At 45.1% G+C, this 23,502-nt stretch overlaps 1 protein-coding gene across 1 annotated transcript; it reads right to left on the reverse strand.

Annotated features, from left to right (window-relative positions):
- Nucleotides 1–466: 466 nt before the first annotated feature.
- On the reverse strand, nt 467–16,686 carry LAT2 (linker for activation of T cells family member 2). The gene is made up of 13 exons (XM_072978449.2): nt 16,214–16,686; nt 14,707–14,813; nt 13,897–13,939; nt 12,284–12,402; nt 11,263–11,311; nt 9,703–9,740; nt 8,758–8,796; nt 6,931–6,961; nt 5,439–5,503; nt 5,075–5,131; nt 3,798–3,866; nt 2,442–2,502; nt 467–1,041 (listed from the first exon to the last, which is right to left on the reverse strand). The coding sequence occupies exons 2-13, from the start codon at nt 14,786–14,788 to the stop codon at nt 1,032–1,034; spliced, it is 663 nt and encodes a 220-aa protein (XP_072834550.2). The 5' UTR covers nt 14,789–14,813; nt 16,214–16,686; the 3' UTR covers nt 467–1,031.
- Nucleotides 16,687–23,502: the final 6,816 nt, after the last annotated feature.

Below are 23,502 nucleotides of genomic sequence, written 5' to 3' on the forward strand. Positions count from 1 at the left end.
GCTCTGCAGCCAGGTATCTAAACTCACTGAACTATCCAGCCAGCTTAGCTACTCAACCAGACAGCAAAGAACGTAGGACTTCTTTCCTGGTTGCATTCATAGTTCATTTTCCTGCTGCTGGGTTCAAGGTGTGCGGTATTTGGTCTCCTCCTCCCCAGGGTACCACTACATCAAGCCTGTGGAGTATCTCAGGCTCAAAAAGAGTCTGAGCCAGGGAATTTTGTGGCACAGTAAGGAGAACACATCTCTCCGCAAGTCTCAGCCCCATACCTCTTACGCACAACACGATCTGGACACTCCTGGAGCTATCCAGCGGTGTCTCTTAGCTCCTACATCAGGTATACCATAATGACTGGGTAAAGCACCCTTTTGACACTGCTTAACAAAAACAAACGAGGAGGAACGTGGGCTCTTGCCCTAATGTTCTTTGAAGAAAGGTAGTACTTTAAAAAAGAAATATAGAAAGTTTGCGGAACGGGTGATGGAAACTTTATTCGTTGCCATCCCAAACATTGATTGCTCCTGGAGGCAAGGGAGAGTCGCAGTGTTTTGTTACAGTGCCATACTGGTTTTACTGGAGCCACTGGCTTCCAGTGAGATGTTGAATTTGCAGATCCAACAGTCTCCAGGTAGGACCTGTGGCTTTTGCTGAAAGGCCAGGTGGCCCAAAACATGTTTTTTTTCCTTAATTTCGTACAAGTACTTACAATATGGCCTAGAGAATCCCCAACGGGTAACCGCCCAAAAAACAAGCAGAGATGTGCAGGTTTTGTGGTTCTGAATTCCAGCTGTGCTAATTTCAGAAACATCTGTAAAGTTCAAGAAGGAAACAAGTATACCGGCTAAACACCTGGTCACGCACGGTGCAGAAATCTTGGTGAGGAGCCCACCTCTCGCCACCCAACCTCCAAAAATGTCAGATAGTGGACTTTCTTTGTGAGATGACTTGTTTGCCAGCAAGATGGCCGGTACTGTGCCTCTCCTCAGAGTTAAAAGGATGCGATCCTTCACAGAAGCCTCTTCACCATAGGTTAGACAGTCCTAAAGGAGAAGTTGCACAGAGACCATTATTGATTAGCATCGCAGACCTGGAGAAAGCACTAAAGCACCCACCCACATACACACACACAGATAAGGCTTCAGCTTCTGCTGGAAAATTTCCACAGACAACCCAATAACCTGGGTCATTGGTTTCATTGCAAAATGGCTCTTGACCAAGTTATTCTTTGTATGAAATCATAGAATCATGGAGCTGGAAACAGCCTCGTTAAGGCCATCACGTCCAGCTTCTCGCTCAGGGCAGGAATGCAAATCAAACTGGAACCAGTTCAGAAGAGGGCAACAGAAGAATTAGGAGACTAGAAACCAAAGAAGTGTATGATACCACCAAAGCAAGGGCTGCTTCAAGAAACAAGGGATAATTCAGACAAATGATAACTATGTGCTAGATATAAGATACCCCTTTTCAGATTTTTAAGATTAATTAAAAACTAATAGAATCACAGAATAATGGAGTTGGGTTGAGTTCAACCCCCTGCTTAAGCAAATCTGACAGAGGGTTGTCCAAATTTTCTCACTGGAACGCCCACCACCTCCTGAGGTCATTAGCTCCATTGTCGTACTGCTCTAACAGTTAGGAAGTTTTTCCTGATATCCAGCCAAAATCTGGTTTCCTGTAACTTAAGCCCATTATTACGTGTCCCACACTCTGGGATGACAGAAAACAGATCATGCCCCTCCTATATATGACTCCCTTTCAAGCATTTGAGGAGTGCTATCCTGTCTCCCCTCTTGTCTTCTTTTCTCAAGGTTAAACATGCCCCGTTCTTTCAATCTTTCCTCCTAGGGCTTAGTTTCCAGTCCCCCATCATCCTTGCTTCCTTCCTTCCTCCGAACTTGCTCCCATTTGTTGGCATCCTTCTAAAAGTGCAAAATAAATTTATATTTTGTAAAAATCTACAGCACCAAGCTTAGAATTTGATATTTTAAGTGCCAAGTGTCAACCATTGTTAAGAGCGTTTAAAGCAGTAAATTAACAATTTCATTTCGGATCTATCCTCCAAGATTCCATGATCTCTCAGGTTTCTAGACCTTTTGCCTAGATATACATACCCACGCTGAAGAAATGACATTTTCTATGACCTGGGATAATCCATTAAAAACAAAACAAAACCCTGTTGTAAAAAAAAAAATACAGGCCATGCTATAGGCCTATGCATGGTAATTTCTCCCCTCTCGTGGGCTGGTTGTGTGCTCGATTTCACTACCAGTGTGTACAACCAGCTGCATGCAGGATAGATCTTCAGAGTAGAGACACTGCTTGCTCAGTTCCCCTCGGATAACATATTTCTCTAAAGGGTTTTGACCTTATGTTGATGATCATCAAGGCTGCACATTTCTCCGTCAGCAATGGGAAGAGACAAGTGTGTCTGTAGAATTACCTTCTTTGTGGATTTTCATTGACGTAGTCTGGTTCATCATCCTCATCCTCAGAGGAGTGTCCTGGGTTAAGAGAGACCATCCATGAACAAACGACTGGGGCTGAGGGGGATGTCTCAATTAAGAGTGACCTGGAGCAGGTAGCTTTAAGGTCACACAGATCTCTGATGCCATTTGGTGCCATCATGGCACTCACATGGCATACAAACCTCAAAGGACCCCCTATTTGGCCCACCTCTCTTAAGAAGAGAAATAAAATAAAGAGAATAACAAGAACAAAACAAAACTCCCGCCCCCTCCTCCTTCTGGGAGGAAGGTTTCACTTTTTTGATATTTTTTTCTAATAGGCACAGCACATCAGCACTGCTCTAGCACACTTTTAAAAAAATCTTTTACTTCTTTCCTCTGAAGGTCAGGGAACTTTCTAATCTCCCAGTATCAGCAAGTGGATAAGCTTAACAATACTGGGCAACTGAAGCACGATGACAAATTTAAAACAACCAGGTCTACTTGGGTTCAATTACAGCGACTGCATGTGCTGGAATCGAAGCAACTCAACAAGAATCTAGGATCACTCCCTCAAATTGCACAGTTCCTAAGTTGGAAAACAATACCATCCATCCTAGGGACGGTTCCACCCACCCCACTGGGGAAACCCCCAGCAGGAGGGTCTCCATCTTATCCAGGTTCAGTTTCGACCTGTTAAGTCTTCATCTAATCCAAAACCATGGCCAGTCACAACTCAAAGAGGTGATGTCAGCTTTTAAATTTGTCTCTGTGTCTCCTTGGAGAGATCAACTAGATTACAGATCCATCTCCTGCTACACTCATTGCTCCTTTCCCTTCTTAAACATTTTCATATCCAGTTGTCGTTTTGAGCTGCATCTAAAGTGATCAGAACTCTTCCGCATGCATTCGTTCATTCATTGAATGATTCATTCATTCATTCAAAATATTTTCACCCCGCCTTTCTCCTAAAAGGACCCCAGGCAGCTTACATCATCAAAAGGAGACAATATTTAAAAGCTAAATGCAGGACGCATAATGATCTTTTTAGAAGAACTAAACAAATATTAGATCTAAAATAGTAAAGAAAATTGACACTAAAAATAAATTGGAAAAACAATAGAGCGGAACTATTGTTCCAGAAAGTTGCAAACAAGTTTTACTGAATGTAGTTTTTGACTAGGTGTTTTTTGTCTAGATCTAAACCACTGAGCTATCCAGCCGTTCTCCTTCTAATTCTTCTAGCAACCCATGGTTTCTTTAATCTTATATGTGGTAAGTGGACTTACTACAAATGGGCATTGCTTGAAAAAGTCTATCAGAATCCATCCAGCCAACCAGGCCACATTTACCTTGACTCTGTGAGTGTTTCCACAACTGGATTATTGTGCTGTTCTCATAGACCTCCACGTTGGTTGAATCTGTGGAAAAGAAAGAGGCTCCAGTTCAGATGGTGAAGCTATCCGCACACTGCTTATGCACAACTTTTTCCCCCAAGCTCTTATATTCATTAATATATTTAAGAAGTATTTCAAGTACATCTTGGAAGAGCACCCTGCCTGCAGTGGAGGGTGGTGACTCCGTGGAGGCTTTTGCTGGACGAGTAGATCATCTCCAGATTCCAGAAGTGGCTGTCCAAGGTCCTGAACCCATTTTCAGAACAGGGTTTAGAACCGTCGTTGTTCCCAACCTTGGGTCTCCAGAGGTTCTTGGACTGAATCTCCAAGACGACTTAACCGTTAGCTGTGCCGGTCAGGATTTCTGGGAATTGTAGTCCAAGAATATCTGGAGGACTCAAGTTTGGATGGAGAACTCCTGTAAAGGTCACTCTGAAACCTGAGGCATATCCTTTGATTCACAAAAAACTGGAACCATCAGATGCCGCTGGTTCCACACAGACTCACTCTCTGATGTCCTCTTTCCTCTCTACCCTGTTGCTCCTGCCGGCCAACCTCACTAGATGACCCACTTGGGTCACAGGAGGATGAGAGAGGAAGAAAAGCATCTTCTGTTCACCATCTCCCATGTCGTTAAGTGTAACTCAAGTTGCTTCTGACTAACCCTTAAAACTGGGTGTTACTAGCTGGATAACTCAGTGGCTTAAGTGTCTGACTGCGGAGCGAGAGGCTGGGAGTTCGATTCCCCCTACTGTGCCTCTTGGGAGGAGAGCCAGCCTGGGTGGCCTTGGGCAAGCTGCACAGTCCCAGGGATACCCCCCACCCACAGAAAAAGGGAATCATCAACCTTTCGGAGTATTCTCTTTCTGGAAAACCCTGAAAAAAGGCTGCCGTAAGTCAGAATGGATGGGACGTGATTATTATTAATAGGGTGTACAGCTATGGGGAAATATTTGAGGAGTTGTTTTATATCATTGCCATTTCCCCCAACCCGCTGCTGTGAGTTTCCATGGCTGAGTGGCAATCTGAACCCAGATCTGAGTTCTAAGCCAGCACACTATTGACGGCACCACACTCTGTCTCTCTTTTTACTTTCTCTCTCCCGGGCCCCATCCAGAGTCACAACAAGGATCACCTATGATGGTTCATTGCATGGGGGCTTGTAACATTCAGCCAAATGTTGGGAGATAAAAAAATAAACAGAGAGGCATCTCCCAATGCACAGAACGTACCCCATCTGTTGCTTCCGGACGGCCCGCTCACGTTTTGATACGAAGGGGAATCTTCGTCTGAGACAGAAGAAAGCACAAAAGTGAGACGGAAGAAGGCAGAAAATGGAGATAGTGGCCGAGGAGGAAGGGCATGCTCCTTCTCCGCTTTTCCCAGTCAATCTGTGAGATCTGCTATAATGCCATAGCAAAGGTTGAAGCGGAAGAACGGGAGGATGCTGGAGGTACCCACAGAACTATCCCTCGGAAATAGGAGGGGGGACCCAAGCTGTCCATATGCCAGGCTGCCTCCCACCTTCCCTCGAACCCATGCCTCTATGAAAAGAGACGCCGATCAACCCATTAATCAGCTGAAAAGAACTCCCACCTGAACCCGTTGAAGGTCTTAAGAAATCTTGGGTGCTGCAATAATGATCCGTAGAGATGGGTTGACTAGGAAGGGGGGGGGAAGGAAAGAAACTATAAGGGTTTGATGGAATAGCAGGCAGGAATTTTCACCTTGAAAGTATTACTTTGCTGGGAAAAGCATCAAAGTTGAGATGAAACAGTGGGACCCCAGCCTCTGAAGGGGATCTGTTCCCATTTGTCCTCCGCTTACTTCCATGTGTAAGACACCCCTCAATTTTTAGTGCAATGATTTTAGGAAAAAGTAATGTCTTATACATGGAAAAAGTATGATCTTTTCAGGATTTCTCTTTTAATATTTTCAAACCGCTGATAAATGAATCAGTGGTTACTGATTCCACGGATAAAGGGGTCCTACGGTACCGCCTTGTTGAATAGGATACTCCACGTGGATCTCTGGGTGTGATAAAAGCTGGACAGAGAGGAGTAGCTCCACTCTGCTGGCCAACCCTCACAACTATCGCAACATCAACTGAAGAGCATCAGTTCGCTTAGCCCACACTGTCTCCAGACAGAACAGCAGGCGAGGTTTCTGCCTCTGTTATCTTTTAAGCTAAAGTTATCACAGCTTCCTCTGGTAAAGCTGCCTCCCATCCATCTAGTCAAAACGATCTACGCCGGGATTGGATATTTTTGCTAGAACGCTTTTGTGAGAAATTGCGATCGCAAAACAATGTTTTAATGGGTTTTTTCCGCTTTGCAACGATCGGTTCCCTGCTTTGGGAACCGATTCTTTGCATTACGATGATCAAAATAGCTGATTGTCGGGTTTTCAAAATGGCCGCCGACTGCTCAAAATGTCTCCCCGCTGTTTTTAGGAGGCCTTTTTTGCTTAACAGGCACCCGAAAATGACCGCCATATGGAGGATCTTCGCTGGACGAGCAGGTATTCGGCCCATTGGAATGCATTTTCAATGCATTTCAATGGACTTTTTAATTTCACTTTACGTTTTCGCTCTACAGCGATTTCGCTGGAACGAATTAACGCCGTCAAGCGAGGCACCACTGTAATGAAAAAAAGGGTAATCACTACACCACAAATGCGCCATAGCATTCACTCAGCTTCGGGAAAGATGTTTTGCAATGAAAAGTCCCGGAATTTCCCTAGGCAGGGAGGGGCCAAGCTGGCTGGGGGTTGCTGGGAATTGTAGTTCAAAACCACTGAGCTCCTGAGCTCCACCTAAGATGGGTGTAGGACCCATATCATGATCGTAGAATGGCAGAGCTGGAAGGGACCTTATGAGACCATCGAGTCAAGCTTCTGTCAAGGAGGCACTGTGGGGAATCGAACTCCCAACCTCTGGCTCCACAGGCAGATGCGCAAACCACGGAACTATCCAGCAGTTCTTTTGACCCTCTGGGGGAAAAGAACAGTCTTTGAACCTAAAGGGATGAGGAGCAGTTCCAAAATGGCGGCTCCCTCCAAAGCCAGCATCTCCCAAGGACTGACTTACATGTAAGCCGTGTCGAATTCCGTTGGCATTCCTGCAAGGAAAATGTAGTTTCTGTTGGTTAAGAGTTCATGAAGAGAGGAGAGGAATCGATTCCTTTTATTACAATTAAAAGATCAGACAGAACTGCCAGACACACCCAACGGGGGCCTGCTCCCGGAATCCTAATTCTATTTTTTTTTATCACCAATTTCTGTTTTCATTTTACAATAAAAGCCACCTTGCCTCCTCTAGTCTTATTAGAGGAATAGGAAAATATCATCCAGGGTAAGGATGTATCACTGGAGGCCAAGACCATCTACACTCGTCTTACTGATCACCATGTAGAGGTGAGAAAGCTGGATGGGGAAAAAATGATTTGTTTCAAATATAGAGGAGAGCTCTGCAGATACTCTGAACTGCCAGAAAGACAAATTAGTGGGTCTTAGATCAAATCAGGCCTAAACTATCTCTGGAGGCAAAAATGTTTTAACTGAGGCTAAAGTTTCAGTACTCCTCGGCATCTCCTTTCTTGGGAATTGCAGTGTATATTGAGCATTACCAGGCTACGGACCACTGTTTAATTTCTCATATTTGTTGGCATATTCTTGTTAGGATTTCGACAAAGTCAGTTTCTGTGGCTTGAAATATTTCTACCAGTATTCCATCTATCCCTGGTGATTTATTTCTTCCTAATGCTTCCTAGTGCTTTCACTTTTATTTCTAAAACTGCAGGTGGTTCATCATAGGATTCCTCCTTCAAAATAGACTATCACCCTTTAATCTTTTCTGTATACTGTTTCCATCTTCTCTTTATATTCACCTTTTCTTTATTTTCTTCACACATGGGGCCCTGGAAACAAAATGGGCATGCTTTTGCCAGGGAAGAAACTAGCAAAGCCATGTTGTGAGCTAGCCTTTCAGTTCAACCTACTGGACTCTGTGAATATGTCGGTCTACAACTCCTGTCATGGTCTAGTCTTATTAGAGGAATAGGAAAATATCATCCAGGGTAAGGATGTATCACTGGAGGCCAAGACCATCTACACTCGTCTTACTGATCACCATGTAGAGGTGAGAAAGCTGGATGGGGGAAAAAATGATTTGTTTCAAATATAGAGGAGAGCTCTGCAGATACTCTGAACTGCTAGAAAGACAAATTAGTGGGTCTTAGATCAAATCAGGCCTAAACTATCTCTGGAGGCAAAAATGTTTTAACTGAGGCTAAAGTTTCTGTACTCCTCGGCATCTCCTTTCTTGGGAATTGCAGTGTATATTGAGCATTACCAGGCTACGGTCCACTGTTTAATTTCTCATATTTGTTGGCATATTCTTGTTAGGATTTCGACAAAGTCAGTTTCTGTGGCTTGAAATATTTCTACCAGTATTCCATCTATCCCTGGTGATTTATTTCTTCCTAATGCTTCCTAGTGCTTTCACTTTTATTTCTAAAACTGCAGGTGGTTCATCATAGGATTCCTCCTTCAAAATAGACTATCACCCTTTAATCTTTTCTGTATACTGTTTCCATCTTCTCTTTATATTCACCTTTTCTTTATTTTCTTCACACATGGGGCCCTGGAAACAAAATGGGCATGCTTTTGCCAGGGAAGAAACTAGCAAAGCCATGTTGTGAGCTAGCCTTTCAGTTCAACCTACTGGACTCTGTGAATATGTCGGTCTACAACTCCTGTCATGGTCTTATAAGCTTATGGCAACAATGGTTGAAAGGGGCTGGATCTGCTCTGATTTTCTGTCATTTGGATGTGAACCAGGAAGAAATAAGCACCATTTTAAAAAAAAGAAAACATTATTATTATTTGCCAAGAAGCTCTGAAATTGCATACGTACCTTTCTCCAAATTCTGATACCTGGACTCAACTCTGCTCTCTGTAAAGGAAGTTCATCAAGCATTACTGTAAGCCTTCAATGTCAGCTAAATCTCCAGTTTCAGAAATCCCATTGGTTCTGGAGCATAAGACATTAAAGCCAGAAGGGGCCCTTAGAGGTCACCTAACCCCATACCCTGCTTAATCTTACACCTGTCAGAGCATCCCCTACCTAAAGTGGTTCACAGCCTCTATTTTCTCTTTGTAAAATAAGAATAATCCACCCATCCACCCTATTTTCCCAATGAAGGAACTCATCTTGACAGCTCAGTTTGGGAGAAAGAGAAGGAAGGTGTTCAAACATGGACCTGGGATCAAACCTTCAGGTCCAAAACCCTCATGTGAGTCCCAACGAGAACAGACGCATCTAAATAAATGGGATTTACAAAACTCCCACCGACCTTGGGGCAGGGGTAAAGCAAAGACCGAAATGGGACAAAACACCCCCGACTAACAGATTTCTTCCATGGTGAGGAGGTCTGTGGAATACAATCGGCTTCCTTAGAAATCATGGAGTACACTGTTAGGATATACGCACTGGGTAGGTGGTATGTGTGTGTGTGGGGGGAACAGACGTTGAAAATAACACTATAAAACACTGGACATGAACTTCTGAAGCAGCGTTATTAACCCAGGTTATGAGCGTTCAAAGTTTTGACCGTAGAAACATGTTGTCAATAGACAGAGTGATTTCTACCAGCTGGTAGACCAGGGTTAAGCGGCTGCCTCTGAAGCATAGATGCAAAAATTATTCCTGCACTCAGGAAGTGGTTTGCTTCTATGCAACTCTGCACAGAGAGCAGAACATCTTGGTCGTCCCCAAGACACGTTTCTAATATAGGGTATCTATAACGGGGAACCAAAGTAAGGTAGCCGGAAGTGTTTTGAAACCATTAAAAATACTTACCAAACTGTCTTGGTAGCGAAGGTTGTTTGGTGCTTTGGCTGAAACGAGGGGGGGGAAAAGCAAAGCTCAAGGGGATGGGTTTAGGAATAGAACGATAGAATCATGGAGTTGGAAGGGGCCTCTAAGGCCATCAAGTCCAACCCCTTGCTCTAGGCCAAAATCCAAGTTAGTCTATCTGATTGATGGTTGTCTAACCTTCTCTTCAATCCCTCCAGCACTGGAACGCCCACCCACCCCTCCTGAGGTTGTGGGTTCCGCTGTCGGACTGCTCTAACAGTTAGGAAGTTTTTCCTGATCTCCAGCCAAAATCTGGCTGCCCGTAACTTAAGCCCGTGATGACGGGGTCCTGCACTCTGGGATGACCGAGAAGAGATCCTGCCTCTCCTCTGAGTGACAGCCTTTCAAGGCTTTGAAAGGGGCCACATTTTTCTAGGTCTATAACTTTGCCCTGATCCCTGTTAAGTTTCATTCTGTTTTCAGCCCCATGTTCCAGCCTTTCAAGACCTTAACTGTTCCACCCACTTTTGTGTCAACCACAAATCTGACAGGGAGGACAACGTCTACCCATCCAGAAGGCCATGAAGACAGCAGAATTCTTTCCTCTGTTTTAAGCCATGGTTTCCTAACCTTGGGTCTCCAGATGGTCTTGGATTACAACTCTCAGGAGCCTTCACCACGAGCTGGGCTGGCCAGGATTTAAAAAGCTGGCCCTTTGCCTACCTCTTTGAGGGCCAGTGTCTAGAATTTTATTCTGGCCTGTAGTAAACAGCTGTGCTTTTGTTGGAAATGGCTTTGTTCTGTACAGCACGCTCTGAACGACCCATACATAGGCTGGGAATATTAACTGGAATAGCTGGTTGGATAGCTTGGTGGTTTAGGTCTCTGGCTGTGGAGCCAGAGGTTGGGAGTTCGATTCCCCCACTGTGCCTTTTGGGAGAAGAGCCAGCCTGGGTGGCCTTGGGCAAGCTGCACAGTCCCAGGAATACCCCCCAGAAGAAGGGAATGGGAAACCCCTTCTGAGCTGGCTGGAGAGCTCAGTGCTTTAGGATCTCTGCCTAAGGAGCTAGAGATTGGGAGTTTGATTCCCTATGGGGCCTTCCTTGGAGAAGAGCCAGCCTGGGTGGCCTTGGGCCAGCTGTACAGGGCGTTCCCAGAAGAAGGGAATGGTCAACCACTTCAGAGTATTCTGTACCTGGAACATCCTGAAAAGGGTTGCTATGAGCCAGAACTGACTTGACAGGACAGAATTATTATTATTAGGCTGAGAAGGACTGAAAAAAAATAGATGGAAGGACAGATGTACGTACGTATGTCCATTCTTTTAAATTTCTTAGCTGTCTTGGAAGCTTCTGATAAATAAATCCATGCAGGCAGATATTGTGCAAGCTGCAGGAAGCAAATTCTAGTGGCCTGCAGTTTCCCTCAAACCTCATGGAAGCTACCAGGAGCCAGAGTTGATCCACGCATACAATGTACATTATAGACAAACATAGACCTGTAAATACAGACACACTCACACTTTGGCACACCAATCATTTATGACAATTGGCTTCATCCTACCTTGGCCCTAGCTTGCTGTATGGGGCTTTCAGATATTCTTGTCTTGATACTGCAAAATCAGAGACAGAGAGAGAGAATAAATTAAAAAAACAAGTGGCTTGTTTTTTTTAGAGACAGGAGAAAAAACATTAAAACCCTGCAGAAAATGTTGCTTCTGCTCCCTGCAGCGGAAACGAAGCTCATCAAACCAGACCGATCCAACCCAGAATAAGCATCTGCCTAACTAAAATTTAATGGTGGCCAGCAAAGCAAAGACATGGCGGTTGGGATGTGTTCACGGCACGTTTCCTTCCTGACGTCCAGGCTTTTTCTGAATTCTTTGTAGCACCCAACCAAGACGGATGAGCGCAAGAGGCTGGGGTGCTGGTGGTGGCTGAAATGCTGCACAGCAAGCTTGAGTGCAGAATCAGGACTGCACCCTGGGGAGCCCCACAGGAAGCAGCCTTCTACCTAGCCACAGGACTGCCCCCCTCCCTTACCCAGTCATGTCAGCGTTGGCCGGAAGCATCAGAACACCAGGTGGATCCTCTTCCAGATCCCCTTAGATTGAGTCTGGGACCATGCGTGGTGATCATTCCCCACTAATGCCACCTAGGGGGGTCTCAATCATCCCAAAAGGCTATGCAGACCTGATCTGCCTTAGCTTCCCAAACCACATGAGGTTGGCATGTCCCTGCACTCTCTGACCCACAGCTGCCACCCCTTCCACGTCTCCGTCCTCTCTTGGACCACCGTACGTGGCAACTTTCATCTCACTGGCTTGCCCACTGCAGAGCCGAGAGGATCCTTCTTTCAACTTGACATCCAGTGCTGTCAAGTTGCTCTCAACTAACAAGTCTTTCACTGTCAGTGAGATGTTCAAGGACTGGCTTTCCACTGCGGGTTTCAATGGCTGAATGGAGATTTGAACTCGGATCTTCTTCGTCCTAGTCTGAAGCCCTAGCCCAGTGGTTCTTAACCTTGGGTAACCCAGGTATCCTTAAGACTGCAATTCCCTTTGCCAAGACCAGCATCTCTTTACTCGAATAAGAGTGTGGCATCTCAAATCTCAGGTCATCTTCATATCTCAGTGACAAAGTGTGAATCTGAGCGCACGCCGAGTTCCTCTCTCTTCCCACTGTAGAGTCAGCTGCAACGTGCCTGGGAAAAGATGACAGAATGTTTAAGGGAGATGTAAAATCGCTCCACTGTGGTTGTTACCATCTAAATTGCAACGAGGGCTGATCTTATGGCCCATAAGATGGGCATCTCATCAACGCACACTATCTACCTTGATTCATGCACCAGCCGTACCGATTATCAATATTAATAATAATAATGTCAACAAAATTACTTCTGTTTCATTCTAATGGATGCCAATTTCAATAGCTATTACACATAACTACTGCACGTGACCACTTAATGGCTATCATACATGACTATTTCACACAATATTATACATGAGTATTGCATAGGATAATTTAATGGCTATTACATACGACTACTGCACATACCAACATAACCATTTCACTGCCAAATATCTTTCGGAGGAAATATTTGCAGGAAAACACCTGCGCTGGTTATGTTATATGCCTCCTTCTTGTTCGTTTGAACCATCCCCAAGGCGGTGGGTCAGCATTAGAGCCATAAAACAGTTCAAACTTTTCAAAAAAATCAATGGTGAGAGTTACAAAGGAGAAGAGCATCAGGTTTGTTTTTTTTAGCATGCTGATGGACACCGGATGGGCAAGCGAGAAAACATTTGTGCAGTTGGAAACAGAGAGATAAACCTCAATGGCTTCCTTATGCAGTGCTTCCCAGCCTGGGGTCCCCAGATGTTCTTGGACTAAAACTCCCAGAAGCCTTCACCACTCGCTGTGATGGCCAGGATTTCTGGGAGTTGCAGGCCAAGGACAGTTGGGGACCCCAGGTTGGGAAGGACTGTTAGTTCTTCTGAAATGAATGCTGTCGGTTTCCACCTGCACTGATTTCTTGTCCAATGGCACCGTTGGCATCCAACTACGTAGAGCAAAGGAGAGAGAAAAGAGGACACCCCAAAAGCCTCCAGAGGGGAGATTAAAAATAGGCAGAATCTGTTCTAACAAAGGCGGGTTTGCCATAAAGGCCACATCCATTGTGCCCATCAGACAGACCAATAGGCAGGCAGGCGAAGATGTAAGGTCTCCTTGCTGGGTTGCACCTTGGTAGGGAGAGACAGGACCCCGCATGGTTTCACACCGACTTGACCCAAGCCATGGGGAGCTTGACAAATCAGCTCAACTTAAAAGGCAGGGAAGTGGGGTGAGCCTCGTAAGACTTTTTAGGTTCCACAGGGCTATGGGCATCAAATTGGCCCCTAGGATCTGTACACTTCTCTTTTTGGGGTGGGGGGAAGGCTCAAAATGCCCCCTATGAGCCTTTTGGGGTGGTGGGAAGGTTTTTTTGCCATGCCCTGCTCTCGTGAACCCGCACTCCTAAATTTGAGACATCTCAGTAACATCAACATCTGTATTGTTACAAGTTTTATAAGGGAAACTTTTGGGATCAAGGGAGCTTGCTTGTCCCCCCCCCCGAGGTCTAGCGATGGGAGCCGGTGGCCATGAACCCTCTGGAGGTGGCCCACTCACGGAATAAAACCCATTATGTACTACTTACTGCTCCGTCTGTCTGCCGAAACTGTTCTCGTCCTGTTTCTTCCCTATAGTCAGAGGCAACAGACAATAATATTAATAATGATGTTTATGGGACCATTTAAAGCAGGGCAATTCAAGTAGGATGTTTAATTTTTGATCCATGCTGATAGCACATCTATTTATACTGTGCAAACCTTCCGTATATAATCCTGGCTAATTGTGGACCCCATGAACATTGTTTGTTTATATATTGCATATCTGATCATACTGTAAGCTTATATCTCTCTGTGATATATAGCTGCCTTGAGTCCCTTTATGGGTAGAAAGAGGGCGTATCAATTATATACATGCATGCATGCACACTTATATAGTGTATAGCAATAGTATCCTATTGTCTTCTGATATGCTGCCTGTGTTGTGTTTCACACCAACGTGGAACCATTTATGATGGGACAGCAGCTTGCTTTCTCTGTGACCAAACTTGTATGGCTAATTTTGGGTCCCACCAGTAGTTCCCAACCTTGGGTCAACCCAGATGTTCATGGACTGCAACTGCCAGAAAGCCTGGCCACCACGCCTAGTGGTGAAGGCTTCTGGGAATTGTATTCCAATAACATCGGGGGACCCGAAGTTGGGATCCATTGTGCTAGACACTGACTTGCTAAAACAAATAGCGCCTTGAGAAGCGACTGATTGTAACGGAGCTACTCTAGTTGGTCTTAATATTGGTTTTCCTCTACAGCAGTCCCCTAACCCAGAGCAGAGTTTCGGATCTCAGTGTGCGGAAGAAAGAAGCGAAGATTGGAAGGTGAGGAGCAGCGAAGAGCCTTACCTTGACATTTCATGCACATAGTGACAAGGGCCCCCAGAAACATCAACGAGAAGGCGCCCCAGATCAGCTCTGCCTGGCTCATTGTGTGATCTGACGCCAGCTTCAACCTCGGAAACACAAAAGCAATGTTAGAAAACACACAGAATGACCCCCCTACAAACCTTCAGGTAGCCCTAGACTGGCACAAATCTGGAGGATCTACACCCAATTTTCATCCTTCTTCCAGTTACAATATAGGTGCGAGGGTGGAGGGGTGAATGACCGGAAACGATCAGGATGACACTGAATAAATAATACAACAAACTTGGGTGTAAATCATTCAAGAGTTGTTATTGTTTGGTACAGTAGGACCACAATATCTCCAGGGGGATTGGTTCCAAGGCTCCCCCTCACCCCTGTGGATGATTAAAAAAAAGAGAATTATGGAATGCATGGTCTGGCTCTCTTTAATCGCCCATTCTGGATTTTAATTAGTATTGTCAGGCAGTGGATAGTGGATAGAGGAGGGTCCCACTGTATTCTATTTTCAGGTTGTGCTGGTTCTATGGATTGCCTGCAGAGAGCTGGTGTCTGGAGTGGCTGGAGGGAGGGAGGAAGGACTTAGATGTGGAGGATGGAGGTTGGCGAGGGGAATCTGAGAAGAAGGGGCCTGGGGTGATGTCCCCGAGGCACTTGAACAGGCCTACAGCACTGAGCCAGAGGGTGAGTGGGATAACATAATTAAGGATCCTTGGACTGGGGTCCTGCTCAAATTACGGATGCCAAAAGGGGAAGGAGAGAGATGCCAACAGCCTATGCCTCTTCGTTCCCTGAGGTCTTGAAAACAAAAGCAGAGTCTGGGGCTGGGCTCCTGATCTGGATCGGGTGCCAGGGAACCAACGGCCACACAACAGCATCGCCGGAGGAGGAAAGCAGTAGAAACGATGCCAGCAAAGATGCCAACTACCCTGGTTCCCCGAAAAATAAGACCTAACCTGAAAATATGTCCTAGTATGCTTTTTCAGGATGCTCGTCATATAATCCCTACTCCCAAATTAAAGCCTCAGATAAGTGAAAGTCTGCCCTCCACCCTTGTGCAGCAACCAGAAGATGATGACAGGACTGTAAAATAAAACACCCCCTGAAAATAAGCCCTAATGCCTTTTTTTGGAGCGAAAATTAATACAAGACCCTGTCTTGTTATCGGGGAAACAACGGTAGCCCCTCGATTGATGGTTCATGTGAAACACTTGGTTGTTGACTTGACTTTGTTGAAGCCTTCTTCTAAGTTTTAATGGACTTTCTCTCTGTAAAAGCCGCCGTGTATCGAGTTAATGGATCGGGGAATAGAGGACGGGCTGTTCGTTGACCCGGGCTGGGGCTTATGGGTGGAAATATGGAATCTCACTCAAAGGATGCTAAACTTCCCACTCCGTGCTGTGCTAAAGACTAAAAGTCTTTTTTTTATTCAGGCAGGGCTTTGAGAATCGACCGGTGTCAAAGGAAGGGGTCTTGAACAGGAGAGTACCTCGTCGAAAGTGGTCTTGAATCCTAAGCAAGGTGGGAGAGAAACCAACCCGTCAAACCAAGGCTTGTTCTCAAGTTTGGAATCCGTTTTCCAGAAAACCAGAGTTGAAAGCCGGCGTGTAAGAGTTGCGTCCGTCGTTCCAGACCCCCTGTTGACCCCGGTGTCGCGGTTGATAAGGCTCTGCAACGTAGAGAGGAAATTCATTTGTGTCTCTACCTGGAGCGTCGCCTAAGACTCCGCAGAACGGCGAAGATTTGTTAAAATTAAAGGAAAACGTTGACACCGGATGCTTCCTTAAAATATAAGCCTGTACACAATTTAAAGGTCTGTCTGAAGAGTCCCCCCCCCTTATACTTGTGTATCTCCCATTTGAAGGGAAGCGTGCGAGCCACGCGGTGACAAATCACCAGCTAGCTGGAGATGATTGCTCTGTGACTCACTGTTCTGCCATGGAAAATCACTGCGGGGGTTATTTATTTATTTATTTATTTATTTTTATTTATATCCCGCCTATCTAGTCACTTAAGACCACTCTAGGCAGTTACAGACACTCTTTAAATATCTAAGTTCACTCTGAAAGCCCCATCAGGGTCAGCCCATTGAATCTGTGGGGAAGGGGCGACTCACCGAATCCCCCACTAATTCAGTGGGTTTACTCTAGTGTAATTTGCTAGGCCAAGCAATAGGATTTCATCCACTGTTAGTCCTCTGTGTTGAGAAAAAAAATTGCTAAGGGAAAAATCAACATTATCTTAGGTAATAAAAGTGTCTGATGGTATGAGGTGTTTTTTTTTTGCAGATTAGTAATTCAGGAGACAAGGCAAACTATTGATTGGAAAGCTAAAATAGCCACCTCTCTGGATTCGTGGTCATTGATTCAAGAACACAACAGTAAACTTAAGCCATTAATCTTAATAATTGGTCTTGAAATCCTCTTAATGAGAGAAAGACACTTGGGGGGAAATGATGAAAGACTCATCTGTTACTCACTGGTGTATCATGATTTAGTGTATAGGACTTGTGGAAAAATTAACTATTAAAAGATCAGCTTTGTGAGGAAGTGGCAATGGGCTGCAATTTCATGAAACATTGTTCCTGGGCACAAATTCCTAAATTCTAATGGAAAATGATCTTTTTTTTCTACTTCTATCTCATGTTGTCTTATGGAAAGACCTGTTCAATTCATTATAAAGAATTGACATTCATTCCTCCATTTCCACATGCCTACCCTGATAGCATGGGTTTTGATAAAATACGATTAAATGTGATCAATATGGTAAAATATATCATTTTATTTTATATACACATTCAGTGTAGTGGATTTCTTGTGGGTGTTCTCTGTGCAGATAGTGAATAAAAAGGTATTTTAAAAATCTGAAATATTTTAAACAAAGATTTGATGGCCAGCCGTTGGGTTTCCTGCTTTGGAAGGGGGTGGGGGTCAGAGTTGATGACCTTTAGGTTCCCCGTCTGGCACCACCGTTCTGCGATTCTACATCGAAAGCTCATCCCACTGGAAACAGCGGCGCTTCTTAAATAAGCTGCCTCTGAAGTGTAAGCAAATATTTTGGACATGTTTGTGAGAGACAGTTGGATGTATTAAAGCCAATCATAGAGAAATTAAGTTGGAAGGAGCTTCTAGGGCCATCGACTCCAACCCCCTTGCTCAAAGCAGGAACCCAAATCGAAACAGATCTAACCAATAGCTGTCCAACATGGGAGCACTGAAGTCAATCCTTCCGTTGTTGTACTGCTCTAACAGTTAAGAAGTTTTTCCTGATATTCAGCCGAAATTTGGCTTGCTGTAACTTGAGCCCATTATGATGTGTCCTGAACTCTGGAATGATTGAGAACAGATCCTGCCCCTCCTTTGTAGGTCTAACTTTCAAGTATTTGAACAGTGCTATCCTATCTCCCCTCAGCCTTCTTTTCTCAAGGCTAAACATATCCAGTTCTTTCGGTCCTTCCTTCAATCGCTTAATCCTTCTGGTGGCCATCCTCTGACCATACTCCAAAGTATTGGCATTCTTCTTGAAGTATGGTGTCCTGAAACCACATCTCACTTCCAAAAACCAGCCATAAGAGTTCCCATGTATTATTAGGAACCAGCTTTCCTGGACTACAACTGACTTCATCAGATACACACAAAAGACAGTGTATTCTCATGGTTAGAATAATGGGCTGAAACTTGGGAGACCCGAGTTTTAATCTCTGCTGTGTGACCTCAGAGGAAAGCCGTACCGGCCACTTTCGAGCTAACAGGAAGATATAAACCCAACCAAGCTGCTGTACTCCAGAGAAGTCAAATAAAACTTGCTGGTCCTTAAAGAACCAAGCCTGTGAGGTGTAATGGACCAATTGATGGACTAGGACTAAGGAGACCCGAGTTCAAATCCCTACTCAGCCATGGGAAACAGGGAGGCAAAACCACTCCTTAAATATCTTACATACCTTGAAAACTCTGTTGGGATCACTATAAATCGGATGCAACTGGGCAAGTCTTTAGGGTTCCAGAAGACTTGACAACAAAGAAGTCCAAAGCTAGCTGGAACCTTGAACAGGAAGACATCGGTTACAGAGGGTGAGCATATTGCAATCATGTCCCAGTGAACTATCTAGAAAAACAAAACTATAGGGTAGACCCACTGAATCCATGGGAATCTGTCTAGTCTATGAGGATGGGTCTTTTTTGAGTCCAGATTATCTCTTCTAGTTGGGCCCAAGAGTGAGACTGACGTTACGACGTTCAACATATTCCGCAGATGTAACCCGTTGGTGGTGTTACTTTCTGGGTAGCTCCCCCCCATGCCCCTTTCAGTTTTCCACAGGAAAATAATGAAAAAGATTGAAAAGCCAAAAGTTAGCAAAGAGAACCTGCTGTCCACAGAGCAGCGCAGAAAAGCAAGTGTGCAAGACGTCCAAAACGAGTGTGTAAAGAGGTATTGAGAATTGGCATTACCTTCTTCAGAGGCGTCGTTTCACACAACAGCAGCAGACGCTGGTCGTTTCAACACCGGCCATCTCTCCTGCTCATTCTTCTCACGGAAATCTCCCACCTCAGTGTGGTCACTTGCTCACCGAGGCAGCAAGCGGTCTTCTGGCTTCCTGTCGCTCTATGAGTCACTCTACGCCCTTTTTTGCCGTTTGGGTTCGGCCGGCAGCGAGGATGCCTCACGAACCACAAATGACGAGGAAGAGAGGCGGATCTGGGAAACCAGGGGCTCGTCTTGACCCATCCCTAAGCAAAGCGGTTTCCTCCAACCTTCAATCCTGCAAATTCCTTCCAAGAAACACCCAGTTCCCTCACGCCAATTCAGCCTGTGGGTCTATCGAGTCTACTGCTGCCTACACAGACCAGCCGTTGTTCTCTCCGAGATGGACACTGTTCTTGAGATGGGTGCAATGTGAGATACCTAAACATGTGCTAGATGCAACACCTGGTTGATCTTCAACCATTCTCTGCACTTTGAAGTCTGTGGCTTCTGAATTTGGTGGACTAATTTTCTCCTCATCTCTTCTGTAAGGAGGTGGTCCACCCGTTGTCACAGGCTTGAACCCCCAATAAAGCCAAGGGTCTCTGGCTTCCATTGCACCCTTCCCACAAAATAATCTTGAGTCTTACCATCGTAGAAAAGTTTGCTCGCTTACATGTACTTTGTTATTCTATTTACCATTTCTATCGATTGGTGGTCAGAGGGAACAGGTTAGGAGAAACACGAGAGGACAGGATCTGATCTGCAGCAGCCGTTCCCAGATGTTCTTGGACTACAACTCCCAGAAATCCTGGCCAGCACAGCTCGTGGGGAAGGCTTCTGGGAGTTCTAGTCCGAGAACATCTGAGGACCCAAGGTTGGGAACCACTGCCCGCCATGGTTGTGTAAAGTTAATAGTACAAACAAATCTACCTTGTTTGACACTCTTGAATTATTCTACACGTAGATGATGCATCAGGATGAGCAAGGGATGCATGGTTTTCCCCATGTTGTCGGCAAAGCTGCGTGTACAAAGCTAGCAACAGGATGGCAAAAGATTCTTCCAGCCAGCATGGTCTGTCATCATGCTGGCTTGAGGACACTGGGAGTTGTAGTCCAAGAAAAGTAACTTTTCTGTTTGGTACCAAAGCAGACATCACCCTGAGGTGTTTGACACCATCAAGTGGGAAGATAATCCTCCAACGCCAGTACATAAGGCAAGTGCCTTTGGAGAGACCTACAGAGATGCATTTGGACGTACGTGCAAACCCAGCCCGAATCAGGTGCAATTCCAGGGTAACTACAGGGCAGAGCTAAGGGGGAAGGATGGAACACAAACACAAATCCTCTGCATTCCATCCAACACTTGGGGAGTTACGTTTTGAACCCAAAATGCCCAGAAATATGAATTAAGAGAAAAGATAAAAACAGCGGAATCTCCCGATACCTAGGGTTTTCCTCTGCCACATGTCAACCCATGGGAGGGCTCAGACTGAAGTTACCACATGCTATATATTCCTTTTCAGCAGCTCTGTCAGTCAGTTTGTGTTGGGATACAGCAAAAAGAAATACCTTTCGTTATTAGCTAGGATTCATGATCTAAAATCTTGTTCTTCCTCTAGCTTAGGCTTGCGCGTGTGTGGATAAACGCCTGCATTCCTTTATAGGCTTTTGCTGCTTAGGTCAGTCTCCTCGGGTCTGTCCTCCTGCCCCTCATCTTCACATCTTCCTTTCTCTGCGCTCGAGCAAAACCCACTGCCCGCTGGCCTTTACACATAACTGTTAGAAGAGTGCCCGTGAGCAGAACTAAAATACTTTTATCCTATTCCTGAAACTGGTGACACTGGGCAGCATTTCCCATTCCAGATCATCTTTATTTGCATTTCCCCCCATTTGCTGGAGCGGTTACTTTCATTATGAAACACAGAAATACATTTGGGTAGCAGAAAGGGCACAGAGTAAATCAGGCACCTATCTGTGTGCCCTTAGTTAGGCAGGGACCAGATTGTGTGGGTGATGGCACCCCACGAGACATCAGACTGAACAGATCAGGTTTGCTCCCGGATCAGTTTCTTCTCAGGAGTTGTTATACCTTCTTCCTATTATTCACAGCGACAGCCTTGCGGGGTAGGCTCACCCAGATGAACACAGCTAGCCCAACATAACACAGCAAGCTTTCGTGTTGCAAGAAACAGGACAATTTCTGAGAAACTGTGTGATCTTGAGAGCGTTTGGCGGGTGGGAAAAGAATTCTTTAGCTAGGAGTAATTACATATTTCCGGGCTGTTGCCACTTTCTGAGTAACAGACTCTCAAACAATGTCAACACAAGCAGACTTCTGCCCCAAATTCTGGAATTTTGCATCTCTTCTGATTTCACCTTTGAAACCAATAATTTTAAAGCCTGAAGCTGCCTCTATGGCTTCCTTGATTTCCTGTGTTCAAAGGAGAGAAGAGGTACTTTTGTTGCTAAAATAGCACCATCTGACGGCAACGCTGGGGAACTCCTAGGGAGGACATGCTCAGTCGCCAGGCAGCCCCGCCTGCCGCGGAAGGGGAAGTACAGAATATGAAGCAGAACATGGAACGGCATCTCCATCAAGAGGACATGGCTGGCTGCCATATTACACAGCATTTGTCTACACTGCATCACCAGTACCACTTGCCAGCGTTTCAAGTTCAGCACTCCTTCGATGTCATGATCAAGACCACCCTAGAAATATTCTGAATAAAGATTAAGAATCTGAAGTTGTGTGAGGAAGTACAGGATCGTTATAAAAAGCTTCTGGTTGCTAAATCTAGCCCGTGCTATTGTGACCACACAAAAAAAGGAATTTCCGCACAGATCAGCCTTAAATATTACTTAACGTTTTCTTTATTTAAAAGATCATTCACAAAATACCATATCCATAAATTTACTTTTGTCATGAAGCAGAATGTGTTAAAGTGTTTCGGAAACTTCTCTTTACACATTTAAAAATCAAATGAATTGGCCGGAAAAGGGGGGGGGGTTCTTGCACGGGAAAAGTCTCGGGGTGTTTGCTCTTAAAAATCTTGGTTCTTCCGAATTTATGCGTGGAAAAAAGAGGTTCTTGGGTGGTTTTTTCGTTGGGAACACAACCACACGGACACACAATGCATGTCTCAAAAGAAAACTAATGTCAGACAAATGGTACTTATTCTCGAAAACAAGACTGAAAGACTGGGGAGTAGAGGAAGGAGGGAGGAGAGAGAAAGAGAGAGAGAGAAAGGTTCACTCTGGTTAAGACTGCTCACCAGTCACACCCAAGATAATTTTTACAACTGGCTGTCTAAACTGACGTTGCCTTTGGGGTAGGCAACGTCTTTGAACTGGGGCATTGTTTCACAAACACTGGATATATTTTTCAAAGGGAGAAAAAGAAATCTGTGTGTGTCATTTACTGCTCCACTTTTTTTATATAATGGATGTCAGGCACTATGCATGCTTATACACCGGGCAAACTGAGCCACGAAAATTATATATAGCCCAGAGACGTTAAGGGGAACCATCACCATTACCCCTTTTACAGTCATGTAACGATTCGGTGTTCCCTTCCCACAAATCACTCACGTCATCAAACCAAATCTCTTTCAGCAGAAATTTCTCAGGGATAAGGAGGCGAAGGGCGCTGCTGTCTATTAATAAAGGCAATTAAACCAGGCCGAAGACACCAAGCCGGGCGAAGAGACAGCTTAGCCCTTTTGCATCTCCGTCTGAAAGGTTAAACTGTAAAAGCAAAAGCAACACAGAGGCAAAACCAAAGGCCGGGAAGTAGAAAAGTTATCGACAGCCTTTCCTTCAAAGCAAACCCTCTCCCTCGCCCCCCCGCTCCCTTCCAAGAGGAGGAGGTAAAACCTTTTAATGGCTCCAGAAGATAGCTTAAAAGCTGTTAGCAAACATGTAAAAAAAGAAAAAGAAAACAAAACCACTGGGGGGGAGAGAGAGTGTGTACAGGGTGCTACAGGAGGCACAAATTTATATAGCACCGACCAGTGAGCGCCAGTGAGGATGATGGAGACCAAGACATGAAAAGGCAGAGGACCAAATCTGCCATTCTCAGGTTAAGGGCCTAAACGTGGAACCTGAGCTTCAGAGAGAAGCCTGGGTGGTACCACGGCCACCGAGGCAGGCGCCTTCCCCTTGCTCTCGTGGCTGTTTTACACCTCCTTTTGCTACCCGAGGTGGGGAGAAAAAACTGATTAAATATATTCCAACATGCCTGATGGCTAAAAGGGGTAGCACTAGTCAACTCTTATGTCACGTAACCTAGATCTAAAGGGACTGCACTCTACGATT

Source organism: Pogona vitticeps, chromosome 7 (genome assembly GCF_051106095.1).
Source record: "Pogona vitticeps strain Pit_001003342236 chromosome 7, PviZW2.1, whole genome shotgun sequence".
NCBI lineage: Eukaryota > Metazoa > Chordata > Lepidosauria > Squamata > Agamidae > Pogona > Pogona vitticeps.

What these genes read in the sequence shown, in the direction of transcription:
- LAT2 (XM_072978449.2), bottom strand. Translation starts at nt 14,788, where the DNA reads ATGAGCCAGGCAGAGCTGATCTGGGGCGCCTTCTCGTTGATGTTTCTG. An exon ending in TACAGCAAGCTAGGGCCAAG is followed by an intron (nt 9,741 to 11,262) that starts GTAGGATGAAGC and finishes CCCTCGTTTCAG; the next exon opens with CCAAAGCACCAAACAACCTT. An exon ending in GTATCAGAATTTGGAGAAAG is followed by an intron (nt 6,962 to 8,757) that starts GTACGTATGCAA and finishes TTTTCCTTGCAG; the next exon opens with GAATGCCAACGGAATTCGAC.